Source organism: Nicotiana sylvestris, chromosome 9 (genome assembly GCF_000393655.2).
Source record: "Nicotiana sylvestris chromosome 9, ASM39365v2, whole genome shotgun sequence".
In the NCBI taxonomy this organism is placed as follows: Eukaryota; Viridiplantae; Streptophyta; class Magnoliopsida; order Solanales; family Solanaceae; genus Nicotiana; species Nicotiana sylvestris.
Window position 1 is genome coordinate 25,909,238 of NC_091065.1, and position 16,722 is coordinate 25,925,959.

Consider the following 16,722-nt stretch of genomic DNA (forward strand, 5'->3'; position numbering starts at 1 on the left):
GTGACCAAGTAGTATCTCCCCGAAGGTCCAGTCACTAAAAGTTGTTCGACAGAGCTAAACCCTAACTTTTTTGTAAACTCTTCACAACTAAAATCATATTTAACAAGATAAGGGACATAACTAGACAAAGTGTGCACCGACATCTTGTTATATTCTATCTCGGGGGAAAGGACCCAATTACCCTCGTAGTGAAACACCAAGTCCACTTTATCAATCATCTTCAACGGACTTCACATGTAAAGGTATAGAAAAAAGGACAAAGAAGGGACCACATCAGTATATATAAAGTAGTCATATTCATAACGCAGACCAAAAATAAATAAATAGCAAACACTGTCCAAGATTATCAAATTAATGTATTAAAATACAAAAAGATCCAACCACCCGACAAAACCATCAAAATTATCAAATTAACTGACTGTATGTTGTTCTTTAGCGTATTAAAATGCAAAAAGATATCAGAAACAATATCACTCTTTAATGGATTCTACTTGTCCCTAGATATGAAACACACAAGAAAAAATTCGAAATCCCATGTATAACACACAAAGAAAGAATAAAGTAGTCATACCTTACTCAAAAAATGGAAAACTCTAGCTTGTCAGACTCAAAGATGGAAGATGGAAACGTTTTGTTTAGGAAGAAGAAGACAGAAGAAAGAAGACGACAGAAGGAAAAGGGAAATGGGTGGGGAACTTCTGTTTTAGGGTTGCGGCGATACAGTATAGGGGATTAAGTTTGGGTCTTTTAGAATTAGGGGTGGGTCGGGTTGGTAGATTTAGGTCGGGTTTGGTATTAGATAATTAAAAAAAAATGCTGGTTCCGTCTAATAAGGGCATGAATGCACAACTATTGGACGGTTTGGAAATATTTGGGCCAAACTAATAACGACGGACATATTTGTCTTATTTCGCATAGTTCACGGGCATTTTTGGACCTTTTCCGTAATAGTAATTTTGACAAACTCATTTGTCCCAAAATATTTGATACTTTAAAAAAATATGAAATTATTCATTAGGTTAATTTTTTTCAAATTTACACTTCTTCCTAATTAATAAAGTATCTTTTAAGAGATAAATTTTATAATAACAAATAATTTGAAAACCGTAAAATTAAATACATTGAAATATATTTTAATTTTAAAGTGCGGAGAAACCATAAAAAATTGAATACAGTAAAATTCAAATTGGAAACCGAAAAAGTTCCCTTTGTAGTTGGCGAGTGACTGGTTCCAAAACTTTTTCCCACCGTCCTTTCAGATAACTCAGAAGTGTTCCTTTTTATATCCATAAGTCAAAAGATTCAGTATTTGAGCAGCGAGATGCAACATAGAGCGGCAATGTTCTGTCGAATGTTGGAGAAGGGATTTCATTCGTCGGCGCAGAGGGCAAATAAACACCACCTACGGTTTCCACCCCTCACATCCGTCGATCTTCCTGACATTTGGATTCCACGCCACGACGCATCCATCGCCAAAACATGTTCCCCTCATCTCAAGACTAACTGTTAGTAGTCCTATCCTTTGTCTATTAGTTTGCCAGCCAGTGGTTAACAGAACTGCATTATGTGGTAACAATTGGTAATACTGTTCCTTTTTTTTTTCTTCATGTTTGGCTCACCTCTTAGCATATAATTTCTATTATTATTTGTGGTTGGCAGTTAGCTATACTTAGAGAACTTCTGATATGTCTGGATTTACAATTACATTCTTCTTGATGAGTTAAACATTTCATTAATTAAAACTGAGCTGGTGTCAGAAAAGAATACGTACAAGTTGTGACTTGTTTAAATGACTCAATCGGAGTCTCTAGTGGAGGAGCCACAATTTTCATCAAGAAGTGTCAAAATATAAATAATTAGATAAATAAAAAAATCAAGGGGAGTCAACGTACACTAAATATACATAAAATTAAAAAACATTATCTAGCAATATAGTATAATTTTCCGGCGAAGGTGTGTTGACACCCCCTTGGTTCAATTTGGCTCCGCCACTGGGAGTCTCCACTGTGGTCTATCAAGTTTATCGAGATATTAGTGCAATACGTCATGCTTCCTTTAACCTTTATGGGGTCATTCGGTTTCAAGCATAAGGGAAAATAATCCCGGATAAAATGTGGAAATGTTATCCCATATTTGGTTGAACTTTTAGCTGTGGTCTATTGGAAACAGCCTTTTTACCTTCAGCAAGGTAGGGGTAAGGCTGCATGCACACTCCCCTCCTCGGACCGCACTTATGGGATTACACTGGATTGTTGTTGTTGATTTGGTTGAACTTTTGACTCCGGTACAAGCAATCCCAAGATTGATTGTACCACCATTGTGGTATTTTTTTTAACCACATTCTATATGGCCCGGGATAAAACATCAAAGCAACGCATTTTCCCATTCTCTTCTTTCAAAGTCTTTAAGGAAAACTATGGTTAAAATTGAAATTAAAAGTTTATTCAAGTTTATCTGTTGTAAAACCAAACAAACATCTACCGATAAAAGTATACCCACCAAATTATCAGTCATTATTTATTCCTTGTACTATAATCCTCCCATTACAATTGCATTATAACTTGTTGGCAAACTAAGTGACCAGTGAAAATAAAGAAACAAAATCTTCTAATGAGTTCTATATCTTTCTCAGTAATTTGAAACATTTTTCTAATTTTCTTTCATATACACTAAAGAGAGATGACATTTCCAGACTACCTTTGTTCTCTATAATCTACACTTAACATGGTTGCTTCCTCCACTACGTCTTTGGTAACCTCCATGATCTGTCAAAAACCAAGAGTACATGGAATTACAGTAGTGAAGCCATCATGCGATGAAACAAGAAGATAACTTTCTTGTAATGTGAAACCATCATGTAATGCAACAATTGTGTATCCTGCACTGCTGACTAAGCGAGAAAAAGCTACTTCTTTTCGGGCCTTTATGATTAAAATTTCTTTCCCTACCTCTCTCCTATATCCATCTGGACCCCATACTGATAGCTCCATGTGATAATGTTTTATTGTAGTTGATGGATTTGCAAGTACATAAAAATGGCTTAACTCGTGCTTAATTGCTTCCGGCTAGTGCTGAGGATTTACTAGTTCATAAAACAACTACAACTATGTCCCGATTGGAAACAAGATGGAGATTTTATAAGTACAATTTTTACTATTTTAATGTTGCTTTCCTGAAAATAATGGTTGATGGAAAACGGGGTATTAGCTGTGTGAGAATCAGGTTGGGGATGTTGGGATTAAACTGGAAGGTAAAAATATCGTTGTTTTGATAGTCTTTAAGTAATTTGGTGTCTGTTCAGGAAATTCAAGATTCTATAATCCTACAAGTGAAATTAAAAGATTTTTTCCATTTCACTTGCATTTTTGGTGTAACAATAGATATCGTATTGTATAGATAAAACAACAACAACAATTACACAACACCAGCAAGTTGGGCAAGATTGATGGATAATTGTTGATGATTCGGATAAGTCATATGCATAATTTTGTATATCTTTTTGACACCAAGTTTTTGTCACTAGTGAAATTATTGACTAAAACATGGTTATGTTTTCATTAGTGAGATCTAAGTGTAATGAAGTTCTTTCTCCACGGTTGTGGATCTGATGCCTTCGCAATGCAAGTGCAAAAAGCTGTTCTTTTTATGCATAAAGAGTTTCACTAATGACACACTAAGATGGTGTAAAAAATGCTTATAGTGTGATGATATGGTATATACTCACTCCTCTATCAAATGTGTTTTAACTTTTTATATTTTTTATTTTATCAGATCTGTCTAACTATCCATTCAAACTGGAATATTCTCCTCACAACAAAAATATAGATGAAACATAAGAGATATCTCTATGCTCTCTACATCATACTCTATACTACCAAATAATCTTCTTTTCCAAACTGACCAAAAACTAAAAAGAGGTACTGCCTCCCAAAGGGCTTACCTTTTCTTACAATTTTCTGTATCTTCCAGCTTGCAACTTTTTTCTGTTACTGTTCTTGGAAGCACCAATACTTACCTGATAATAGAAAAATGAAAACATTTGTTCCTAGAGTTGAGTGACCATCTTGCAATGCAACTGTGAACAATCGGCATCCTCCCCTCCCTCTTTGCACATACAAGATCAACTCCTTAAAATGTCATTCTTGAGTATTGCATTGCAGGATGCTCACCAAGTGAGAAAAGCATTTTCCTTTGCACCTTAGTATGCAATGCTACTGTTAGAGATAGCTATGTAAATGTTAGAGATAGCTATGTAATTGTCCCACATTGGAATAAGAGTAGTATCCCCTTTGTATAGAGTAACTATAAATAGCACCTCTTGTATTGCATCACACACAATATCAATATATCATATTTTCTCCCGTGCCTTCTCACATGGTATCAGAGCTATCGTGAGAGATTTATCGCTGTGCATAAATTCCAGCAATTCCGGGAAGTAAAATCAGTCACCGGAACCCTTTTTTTCCGGCGACTTTCAAAGTTGTTTTGCGTCTGCTTTGTCTCGGTCAGTGTTGTGCACAAAATCCAACACTACCACAAGAGTAGTCACTGTCCGGCGACCAAATCCCAGTGAAAATCTCCGGCGGTACTGTAGCTGTCCAAAGAAAATTTTCCGGCGAAGTTCCAACGTTGCGTGGGCCACCTTCCGGCCATTTTTTGGCGACGACTCTTCAGGACAGATTGTTTCCCTTGCAATTCCGAGCCTACCCATCCAGGTTACACCAAATTCCGACCACTTTTTTATTTTTCCGGCGTGAATAGTGATTTCAAAAAGTTGACTTCCGGCCATTTTTTGAAAAAGTTCCTTCAGAACAGTTGGGTCTTCTGGTAATTCCGATCCTACCCCTACTGTTTTTATTTCATTCCGACCACTTTGAATATTTTCCGGCTGCAACAGTAACTTTCCAACTGCTACAGTAGTTTACTATTCTGGTTCAGTGTTCCTTACTCTATTTTCAGTGGATTACAGTTGATTATTTCTCTTATTTGGTAATAATTTACAAGATGTCTTTGGGAATTGATGTTTTTGGGTCTAAAAGCATGAGTTCTGGAAACTCTAATGTTATGATTACCTCGGAACCTTTAATGGGAGGTTCAAACTACTTAGCTTGGGCTTCATCTGTCGAGTTGTGGTGTAAAGGTCAAGGTGTGCAAGATCATCTGATTAAACAGTCTAGCGAAGGAGATGAAAAGGCGATAGCGCTTTGGGCAAAAATTGATGCTCAATTATGTAGCATCTTGTGGCGTTCTATTGATTCTAAGTTGATGCCTTTGTTTCGGCCATTCCAGACATGTTATTTGGTTTGGGCAAAGGCTCGTACGTTATACACTAATGATATATCTCGCTTCTATGATGTGATATCACGGATGACAAACTTAAAGAAGCAAGAATTAGATATGTCTACTTACTTGGGTCAGGTACAGGCAGTCATGGAGGAATTTGAGACATTGATGCCAGTTTCTGCTAGTGTGTCAAAACAACAAGAGCAGCGACAGAAAATGTTTCTAGTTCTTACACTCGCTGGACTTCCTCATGATCTTGATTCAGTACGAGACCAGATTTTGGCGAGTCCGACTGTCCCTACAGTTGATGAATTATTCTCTCGATTACTTCGCCTTGCTGCAGCACCAAGTCACCCAGTGATTTCATCACAGATACTTGATTCCTCTGTTCTTGCATCCCAGACAGTGGATGTTCGGGCATCTCAAGCTATGGAGAATAGACGAGGAGGCGGTCGTTTTGGGAGATCTAGACCCCAGTGTTCTTATTGTCACAAACTTGGACACACTCGCGAAATGTGTTATTCCTTAAATGGCCGTCCACCCAAAAATGCCTACGTTGCTCAGAGCGAGACTACAGGTAACCAGGGCTTTTCTGTATCTAAAGAAGAATATAATGAGCTCCTTCAGTATCGAGCAAGTAAGCAAACATCTCCACAAGTAGCCTCAGTTGCCCAGACTGACACTCCTATTGCTGGTAATTCTTTTGCTTGTGTTTCCCAGTCTAGTACTCTTGGACCATGGGTCATGGACTCAGGCGCTTCTGATCATATCTCTGGTAATAAATCACTTTTGTCGAATATTGTATATTCACAGTCTCTTCCTACTGTTACTTTAGCCAATGGATGTCAAACTAAGGCACAAGGAGTTGGACAAGCCAACCCATTGTCTTCTATCACCCTAGATTCCGTTCTTTATGTTCCTGGTTGTCCTTTTAGTCTTGCATCTGTTAGTCGTTTGACTCGTGCCCTCAATTGTGGTATATATTTTATTGATGATTCTTTTATTATGCAGGACCGCAGTACGGGACGGACAATTGGTACAGGTCGTGAATCAGAAGGTCTTTACTACCTTAACTCGCTCAGTCCTTCCACAACATGTCTAGTTACAGATCCTCCAGATCTAATCCACAGACGTTTAGGACATCCGAGTTTATCCAAACTTCAAAAGATGGTGCCTAGTTTATCCAGTTTGTCTAGATTAGATTGTGAGTCGTGTCAGCTTGGGAAACATACCCGAGCTTCCTTTACGCGTAGTGTTGAGAGTCATGCAGAGTCTGTTTTCTCCTTGGTTCATTCTGATATATGGGGTCCTAGTAGAGTCAGTTCAACCTTGGGATTTCGTTATTTTGTTAGCTTTATTGATGATTACTCAAGATGTACTTGGCTTTTCTTAATGAAAGATCGTTCTGAGTTATTCTCTATATTCCAGAGTTTTTGTGCTGAAATCAAAAACCAATTTGGTGTCTCTATCCGCATTTTTCGCAGTGATAATGCCTTAGAATATGTATCTTCTCAGTTTCAGCAGTTTATGTCTTCTCATGGAATTATTCATCAGACATCTTGTCCTTATACCCCTCAGCAAAATGGGGTTGCAGAAAAAAAAATAGGCACCTTATTGAGACTGCTCGCACACTTCTAATTGAGTCTCGTGTTCCGCTGCGTTTTTGGGGCGATGCAGTTCTCACAGCTTGTTATTTGATTAATAGGATGCCTTCATCTCCCATCAAGGGTCAGATTCCACATTCAATATTGTTTCCCCAGTCAGCCTTATACCCTCTTCCACCTCGGGTTTTTGGGAGCACATGTTTTGTTCATAACTTAGCCCCGGGGAAAGATAAGTTAGCTCCTCGTGCTCTCAAGTGTGTCTTCCTTGGTTATTCTCGTGTTCAGAAGGGATATCGTTGTTATTCACCTGATCTTCATAGGTACCTTATGTCAGCTGACGTCACATTTTTCGAGTCTAAACCTTTCTTCACAACTGATGTCACTTCTGCTGACCACCATGACATATCTGAGGTCTTACCTATACCGACTTTTGAGGAGTTTAGTAATCCTCCTCCACCTTCAACCACAGAGGTTTCACCCATACCAACTTTTGAGGAGTCCAGTGTTATCCCTCCTAGTTCCCCAGCCACAGGAACACCACTCTTGACTTATCATCGTCGTTCGCGCCCTACATCAGGCCCATCTGGTTCTCGTCCTGCACCTGACACGGCTCCTACTGCGGATCCTGCTCCTAGTACACCGATTGCACTTCGAAAAGGTATACGGACCACACTAAACCCTAATCCTCATTATGTTGGTTTGAGTTATCATCGTCTGTCATCTCCCCATTATGCTTTTATATCTTCATTGTCCTCGGTTTCCATCCCTAAGTCTACAGGTGAAGCATTGTCTCATCCAGGATGGCGACAGGCTATGAGTGACGAGATGTCTGCTTTACATACAAGTGGTACATGGGAGCTTGTTCCTCTTCCTTCAGGTAAATCTACCGTTGGTTGTCGTTGGGTTTATGCAGTCAAAGTTGGTCCCGATGGCCAGATTGATCGACTTAAGGCACGTCTTGTTGCCAAAGGATACACTCAAATATTTGGGCTAGATTACAGTGATACCTTCTCTCCAGTGGCTAAAGTGGCATCAGTTCGCCTTTTTCTATCCATGGCTGCAGTTCGTCATTGGCCCCTCTATCAGTTGGACATTAAGAATGTCTTTCTTCATGGTGATCTTGAGGATGAGGTTTATATGGAGCAACCACCTGGTTTTATTGCTCAGGGGGAGTCTCGTGGCCTTGTATGTCGCTTGCGTCGGTCACTTTATGGTCTAAAGCAGTCTCCTCGAGCCTGGTTTGGTAAGTTCAGCACGGTTATCCAGGAGTTTGGCATGACTCGTAGTGAAGCTGATCACTCTGTGTTTTATTGCCACTCTGCTTCAAGTCTATGTATTTATCTGGTAGTCTATGTTGATGATATTGTTATTACGGGCAATGATCAGGATGGTATTACTAATCTGAAGCAACATCTCTTCCAGCACTTTCAAACTAAGGATCTAGGCAGATTGAAAGTACTTTCTAGGTATTGAGGTTGCTCAATCTAGCTCAGGTATTGTTATTTCTCAAAGGAAATATGTGTTAGACATTCTTGAGGAAACAGGGATGACAGGTTGCAGACCTGTTGACACGCCGATGGATCCGAATTCTAAACTTCTGCATGGACAGGGGGAGCCACTTAGCGATCCTGCAAGTTATAGGCGGCTGGTTGGTAAATTAAATTATCTCACAGTGACTAGGTCCGACATTTCTTATCCTGTGAGTGTTGTAAGTCAGTTTATGAATTCTCCCTGTGATAGTCATTGGGATGCAGTTGTCCGCATTATCCGGTATATAAAATCGGCTCCAGGTAAAGGATTACTGTTTGAGGATCGAGGTCATGAGCAGATCGTTGGGTACTCGGATGCTGATTGGGCAGGATCACCTTCTGATAGACGTTCTACGTCTGGATATTGTGTTTTAGTAGGAGGAAATTTGGTGTCCTGGAAAAGTAAGAAACAGAATGTAGTTGCTCGGTCTAGTGCAGAAGCAGAATACCGAGCAATGGCTATGGCAACATGTGAACTAGTCTGGACCAAACAATTGCTCAAGGAGTTGAAATTTGGTGAAATCAGTCGGATGGAACTTGTGTGCGATAATCAAGCTGCACTTCATATTGCATCAAATCCGGTGTTTCATGAGAGAACTAAACACATTGAGATTGATTGTCACTTCGTCAGAGAAAAGATACTCTCAGGAGATATTACTACGAAGTTTGTGAGATCGAATGATCAACTTGCAGATATTTTCACCAAGTCCCTCACTAGTCCTCGCATTGATTATATATGTAACAAGCTCGGTACATATGATTTATATGCTCCGGCTTGAGGGGGAGTGTTAGAGATAGCTATGTAAATGTTAGAGATAGCTATGTAATTGTCCCACATTGGAATAGGAGTAGTATCCCCTTTGTATAGAGTAGCTATAAATAGCACCTCTTGTATTGCATCACACACAATATCAATATATCATATTTTCTCCCGTGCCTTCTCACAGCTACATCCCCTTCTGCACCTCTCCCTTGACCCATGTGTCTGGTAACAGGTAAATCCCGAAGGCTGTTCCAGTCCCTTTCGGAAGAGGTGACAACTATCTACTAACGCTTCCTTGTCCCATGTGGTAGGATTTCACCCCAAATACCCTGATGCTCGGGCAGCTCTACACCATCTCTCTCTTTCACATTTACTAACTAGTATCGTATATAGAGTGCTGTATTTATCACCAAATGAAAAACTACAGAGTGCTGTCACCCTAGGCTCAAGAACTATCTATTGTATCCTAAAGTTGTTTCAGAACTTTTACTTACCTGAACTGTCAATGGCGTGGATGATAAATCAAATAACGTAAATTAGTGTCCTCTGTGGCCAACTTCCTCGTGTTGCAAAGTAACTACCTTGCTATCAGTAATGCTAAGAGAATGTAAATATGAGAGTGCACTTTTAGTTATTTCAAAATAGCTATGATGTTTTCTATTGCTGTTGGATTAGTTTGTCGAGCAATTTTTCTTTGTGTTTGGTTTCCTTATGCACATTAGCATAATTAACTATTTTACTGTTGTGTAAATAAAGCAGCTATTGGTCAGACAGCTAGAGTGCTTGAAGGAAAGCCAATTGCAAACAATATAAACTCTCGGATATCAGCTGAAATATGTGAAATGAAGAGTACGATTGGAAAGACTCCAGGTTTAGGGGTCATCCTTGTTGGTGGAAGGAGGGATTCTCAATCTTTTGTACATATTAAGATGAAAGCTTGCATGAAAGTTGGGATAGCACCATTCACGGTGGAACTTCCTGAGGATTGCACTGAAGCTGAATTATTTGATGCAGTTTCAAGTTTTAATGAGAATCCATTAATACATGGCGTAGTTGTGCAGCTGCCTCTACCAAAAGTAACTTACCCATCTCCAGTTCTCAGCTGAATTTGTTCTTCATTTTTTTCACCTTTTTTGGCCGTATTAACTTCAAATTATTTTTTCTAGTTTATAATAGCACACCTCCTTTTTGATTTAGCTGTTTCCAGATTTTTGGAGTACTCCAGATGACACTATGTGCGCATGCTGCTTTCGTTGTGCAACATGTGCTCATATGTCCAGATCTCTAAAGCAAATAACTTCGCATATTGCACTTTGCCTTTAAATAGTTATGTATTTGCCTTGTAGTCACATTTAGTTAGTATTCCACCCACTAATTTTCCTAATCAAATTCTCATAGAGCTCTATTCCATTCTATTAAAATGAAATTAATCAAGAGATGAGTGTGTTGAGCTCGATGAATCCAGATTTGTTACTTATAAGGATCAATATCTTTCAAGGGGAGGGAAATTGACCCTTGTGAAAACTTCTTTCTCAAATCTCCCGCTTATTCTATGTCACTTTTGGTCCCATGTCCATTTCAGATGAAATTTATTACCTTTATTGGGAGGGAAAAAGAAAATTTAGTGAAGGCTGTCTTATCAGATTGGACATCCACCATTTCTTGTGCAGGGTTGTGAGTTAGGAATCATTACCACCTTTTTAACCTAGCCCTTCTAGGAAAATGGTTACCAAAATTTGACATTTGAGGAGAATAAACTGCCTGATAAAGTTATTTTTTTTTATTATAATAATGAGAGGAAAATAGATCAGTAAAGAAGATAGGAGACATTCTTTATCTTGTGGAAGGGGATTAGGAGAGGTTAGATCAGGTCCATTGACATTTCTTTCAAGGTGGGGTTTTTTCTTTTTATTGGGAGGACATCTGACTCTGTGCAAAGAAGGGAGTTTGAAGAATATATTACCATACATAACTATTGTTGACAAAGTGTAGCGAGCGGTCACTGTTCAGAATTCTCAAATTATTCACCAGCACACATCTGATAAGAGCTAGACAAGATCAGGAGTTGGAGCCATATCCTTTTATCTTTTTGATTGATCCATAACATTGGGATTCTTTTGGAGATTGAGAGAACTTGAATAGGAAAATATCCAACAATGGTATGCTTTTTGTGATCGTTCATTGAGTTGGTGTATTATTAATAACGGTGTTGTCGTTGTAGATATCATCATCATTATTGTTTGGTAGGTTCATGAGTGTATTACTACAGCCTTGTAACCCGGAGGAGGCTTTTTCTCCCTTAAAAATTACTTGGAGGCTTAATGGTCCTAGGAAAGCTTTTCTATAATATTTTTTCCCTCGCTTGGAAGGCTTGTTTGGAAGCAGCAATTACTGTGGATTCAGGAGGAAATAATTTTTGTTAATGGGTACATTTTCGTGTGAGCGAGCTGAGGACACTGTATACCCTACACAAAATGTTTCTTCATTGTGATTGAGCAAATGACTGTTGTCGACTAATTTTCTCTCTACTGGACATCCAGCATTTTATGAGTGAGTTGGGTTAATATCCGCTCTTGGCCCAGAAGCACTTATGCATCGGCAGTTATCAGAAGCACTGGGAGATGATACAGAAGCTTTAGTTGAGATAGTACTTAAATGCTTTCAGTTTTATTGGCTTATTCTGTTGGAATGAAATGGAAGACTTTCTGGGGATAAGACAAATCTGCAAAATTTTCATCTCACTTATGTCTGCCCTTTTTTGTTTGCACCATGGAGAAAACGACCTCATCACTCTCAGATGTCTGTGCTGTCTGGAACATTTCTCTTTGTGCAGCTGATATTCTTCATGCTCGTATGATTTTCTTTCTGAGATTAGTCCTAATGTGTGATCTTTGGCATATTTAACTTTGGTATTGATTTATGGGCACAGCACTTGGATGAAGAAAAGATTATAAGCTATGTGAGTCCCGAGAAAGATGTGGATGGCTTTCATCCCACCAATGTTGGTAATCTTGCCATGCGGGGAAGGGAGCCCTCATTCATCCCTTGTGCTTCAAAGGGTTGCATAGAGTTGCTGCTCTGGAATGATGTGGAAATCAAAGGTAAAAATGTAGTGGTAGTCGGGAGGAGCAAGCTTGTGGGGTTGCCCACTTCCTTGCTAATGCAGGTAGACCATTTTCTTTTACTGCTAAATTGTAAACTATTATCCTTGTCTTAGTGCATATTTTAATTTACAGAGGCACCATGCAACAGTCACTACTGTGCACGCATTCACCGGGAACCCAGAGCATGTAACCTGTGGGGCTGACATTTTGGTTTCGGATATTGGAGTTCCAAACATGATTCGAGGGCACTGGCTGAAACCAGGGGTTGTTGTTGTTGATATGGGTGCAAATTCAGTTGAGGTAGCCACAAGCTGTTACATTTGCACATACAAGCTTGTATTTCTTTTGCTTGCTAAAATGATTTGAGATAATTGTTCGACAATTTACACTTTTGTTTTCTATGCATGCTAGTGCTGCAATAGTTACTTTGCTAAATATCTTGGTTCACACTGGAAAGTTCTCTTTGAAAGGAGTCTAAGAGTCCTCACTTTGCAAGTTGCTCCATTGTGAATTATGAGTGTAATTCTTATAGTGATGGCTACGATCTTATGCAGGATACTGGCAGTTTGCAGGGCCATCGTCTGATTGGAGATGTTTGCTATGAGGAAGCGATAGTGAAGGCCTCAGCTATTACCCCTGTTCCTGGAGGTGTTGGACCCATTACAATCTCTATGCTCCTCTCCAACACTGTTGATGCTGCTAAGCGTACTTACAGGAACACATGATAATTGGTTGCTTTTGATTTTAATCTACCAACATTGAGGACACCTACATTGTTGTCCAGCAGGGAGACTCATAAGGTATGGATCCTAACCATAGTCATGTTCTGCATTTCACTTCCCAGAAATTCTTAATTTCGCACTCTTGCGACCGCTAACGAAACATTATTTCTTCTTCCCTTTGCATTCTCGGAAGCAGAGGAACTGAGTAGGGGCATCATAAGATCCTAAGTTGTTTTTTACGGATGCTTTGATGCACTTCCTAGATTTCTGTTTCAGGTCTTGGGAGATTTATGGAAACATTACCTGACATGTGTTTGATGGGGATAAGTAAAATAAGAGACCTGAAATAATGTATCAACCTTTCTAAACTCTGTATCGACCTGCTTTTTTTTTTTTTTTTTTTTTTTTTTTTGTTGTTGTTGTGAATTATTCCAGCAGCTTTAAGGTTTAACCCCGCGAATCCTACAACTCAGATGAGATCACGAGTATAATTAATTATCTCGTGTAAATGGATGTATCTTAGGAAACATTCTTGGGGTAGTTTTCTTTTGAGTGTAATCTAGGCCATCAAGCAAAACTTATTAATTGATTGAGTTTGTCCAGATTTTACATATTGTCTCTTCTACTAAGTATAGCCACAAGTTCTTTTTTCTTTTTGTTTTTTTGACGATGATGTATGGGCCTATTTATGCGCACCTTGACTATTCCAATGCGTACTTGCTAACTATCTTCAGCATTGGTACGTGTAAGTCTGCCCATCAAGGCTTAGACAGATGAGAAGAAATCACCTTGCTGGGATTTGAAACCTGATCTTCAAGGTCTGCACTGATTTTATTGACCATCGGATCACATCCTTGCAGCTAGAAGGATGTTAAAAGCTAATAAACAAGCATTGCTTTGGTTGATGCTAAGGTCTTTTTGACAGGTAAATGAACTTTATGGATCTAACACCCAAATGGGGCTGTTACCCCTATTGTGTACACAAGACCAAAAGTTTAAGCAAAAAGGATTTGCCCCTGAAAATAATTGCTTTTCTTACATTATTGAAAACAACAACAACAACAACAATAACGACCCAGTATAATCCCACAAGTGGGGTCTGGGGAGGGTAATATATACGCAGACCTTACCCCTACCCCGAAGGGTAGAGAGGCTGTTTCCAGGAAAAAACAATTGCTTTTTCTATAGTTAATTTTCCACTTAATACTTTACAGATGTAGTTGCTACTGCAACTCAGCCTTCATGATTCATGCTCTTACTTCTTACTGCGTAAGGGTATTTACAATGGCCGGAGCTAGCTGCTTGATGAGGAAATACTTGAAAGACAACACACCCGTGTGTGATTGGTAATGAGTTTTAGGAGTACCATAATGCTTAGTGTTCATTCAGAGACCTGGTCTTTAATTTGAGCATAATTGTTTAATTTTAATAAGAAGTTACATCCATTTTCTCTGGCTCCTTTTATTTTCTTTAAGTTCTGAAATTTCTTATTGTTTACTTACAAGTAAAATGGTTAAAAACTCCTTGTGGTTATTGGCTTTTATGTCTTACCTGCCTGTGGTTGCAAGATTGCCCTCCCCCCTCCCCCCCCACACCCACCCCACCTCTGTGCTTATATACTCTTTAACTGCTGGTCGAAACGATGTTTAGGTGTGTAAGCCTTGCGATTTGCATGCGGTAGCAAACTTGTTTTTTGACCAAATACTACTATTGTCGTAAGCACTTTTTCTTTTCATATCTGACATCAACAGATTATGGTTAATCTCGACATCCTCAGATCCAAGTTGATTCTCTTCCAACTCAGAAAATCAACTTATCTGAGTGGTTAGCAGTTTGGGAAGCTATCCGGAAAGAGGGAGAAAATTCATATTTATATGTGCTTCATGTGCAAGAGGTCGGGGAAGATGTGAACCACTTACTAGTTCATTTCAGGTCGTGCATTTGTTTTGGAATCTAGAACCTGTTTGGAGCCAAATAGGCAATGCTGAACACTGGCGAAAACTTGCTCTATGCATTCAGAAGGAAAAGGAGCAGAGGATGACCATGGGAAGTGGTTGTTTTGACACTCATCTGAACAATAAGGGAAGAAATAAATGGAGGAGATTTTGAAGGAGTTTTCACTCCTTTGCACATATTTGAATCTTTCATATTTTCTATAAATTGTTGGAGCAGTTAATAGAATCCTGATTAGAATAGACGATAGGGTACACTTAGTAAGGAATCATATTGTGTATTTGTACATCGCTTTTATACGAGTTTCTCCCTTGACATCAATAAGACTTACGTTATCCACCAAAAAAGAGGAAAAAAACTCAGGACAACTCAACTCCTGATTGTGGCAGATTCAAATGCTATGGAATAAGCTTGCTTACAATGACAATGAACCTACTTTTATCTTTCTTACGCAGCTAGATGATCATTACTGGTCCTTCAAAGTAAAGAAAAGTCCTGCTAATCTTCAGCTTTACTGACCGGAGATGGGGAGAATTGTTGCTTGACAATGTTGAAGATCTTCGACTCTACAACTGTGGTAATAAACTCAGCTCAATGGACTGGAAAGTGGATTGGCAATAAGTCGGTGAAAAGTGATTTATCATGCTCAAACATGAGCCGATAGGTCATTAGGGACGGTTTATAGATCGTCAAATTCCTACAAAAGGAATGAAAAGTGGGTGCATTTAAATGATCAAGACCTTGCAAACAATAACGCTCCTCACCCATATGAAATTTGGAACCTAAAAGCAATCGTTGAATGAACTGTATCTTTTTGTGTTGTTTGATAGAGACTTATTAACTACATGTAACCCTTGAGCTTTTTGGTATATTCTGTCAATTATTGATGCTTGCACAACTCAATATCCTTTGGTTTGCCCACTGGGATTTAGAAAAGCCTACGGCAAACCAGAATCTTGTGAAAGGAAATTTTAACAATATACATGAAGAACACCTAGTTTTGCCTCTACTTTTTGTTTATACTAGTTTCTCGGCACGCCATATTTTGCAAAATACAATATTGTAAAATAATATCAATACTTTAATAGTATCTAAACAAAGCACCGGGTACAATAACTTAATATATAATTTAGGAAAATGATATTATTGAACTAAATAATAACTACACAGAATTGACTTGCACTTACCAGAGACGGCTCGATAAATTTTGTGGTTTAAAGCCAAACATTATGAGGGGCCTTAACTTTTTTATTAAAAAAATATTTTTATTTTTATTTGAAATCTATTTTTCTAGCTTTTTTTAGATGCAATGTTATTAATAATTTTTTTGTAATCAATTTCTCATAATAAGTCTTTCTCAATTGACTATATAGCTAATTCATTTAATCTCGCTTGAGACATTGTTGATCTTAGGTAAGGTTTTATCAATTTTAATTTTGCACTTTTTTCCGTTGAAACAACGGTAATAAGAGTTATTAACATTATTCTATAAGTTATATAGGCATTAGAAAAAGAATCAAATCTTTTTATTGATTGAGTATATCAATTAAACAGTTATCTTCTAATTGTATTATTTTCTGTAATACTTTTAATTTAGAAAATAAATCTAAACTATCAATATCGGGTTGATTATTATGCTTTAAGGAACATTCAAGATCAAAACAATATTTTTTCAAATTTCCATCATGTAATGATCTCAGTTTTTTACCACTCTATAGAAACCAAAAAAACATTAATATGCTTCTAATTTTTCAAATCTATTTT

The 16,722-nt window shown here is 38.3% G+C and overlaps 1 protein-coding gene across 6 annotated transcripts; it reads left to right on the forward strand.

Annotated features, from left to right (window-relative positions):
- Positions 1–1,186: 1,186 nt before the first annotated feature.
- On the forward strand, positions 1,187–15,856 carry LOC104225013 (bifunctional protein FolD 2-like). Of its 6 annotated transcripts, XM_070156111.1 has the most exons (7): positions 1,187–1,505; positions 9,936–10,255; positions 12,109–12,345; positions 12,416–12,583; positions 12,838–13,083; positions 13,202–14,351; positions 14,757–15,856. In XM_070156111.1, the coding sequence occupies exons 1-5, from the start codon at positions 1,322–1,324 to the stop codon at positions 13,006–13,008; spliced, it is 1,080 nt and encodes a 359-aa protein (XP_070012212.1). In that variant the 5' UTR covers positions 1,187–1,321; the 3' UTR covers positions 13,009–13,083; positions 13,202–14,351; positions 14,757–15,856. The 6 variants fall into 6 exon arrangements, with proteins under 6 accessions (XP_070012212.1, XP_070012209.1, XP_070012210.1 ...); XM_070156108.1 differs by having other exon boundaries at positions 12,838–14,351; XM_070156109.1 differs by having other exon boundaries at positions 12,838–13,930.
- The last annotated feature ends 866 nt before the right edge of the window (positions 15,857–16,722 follow it).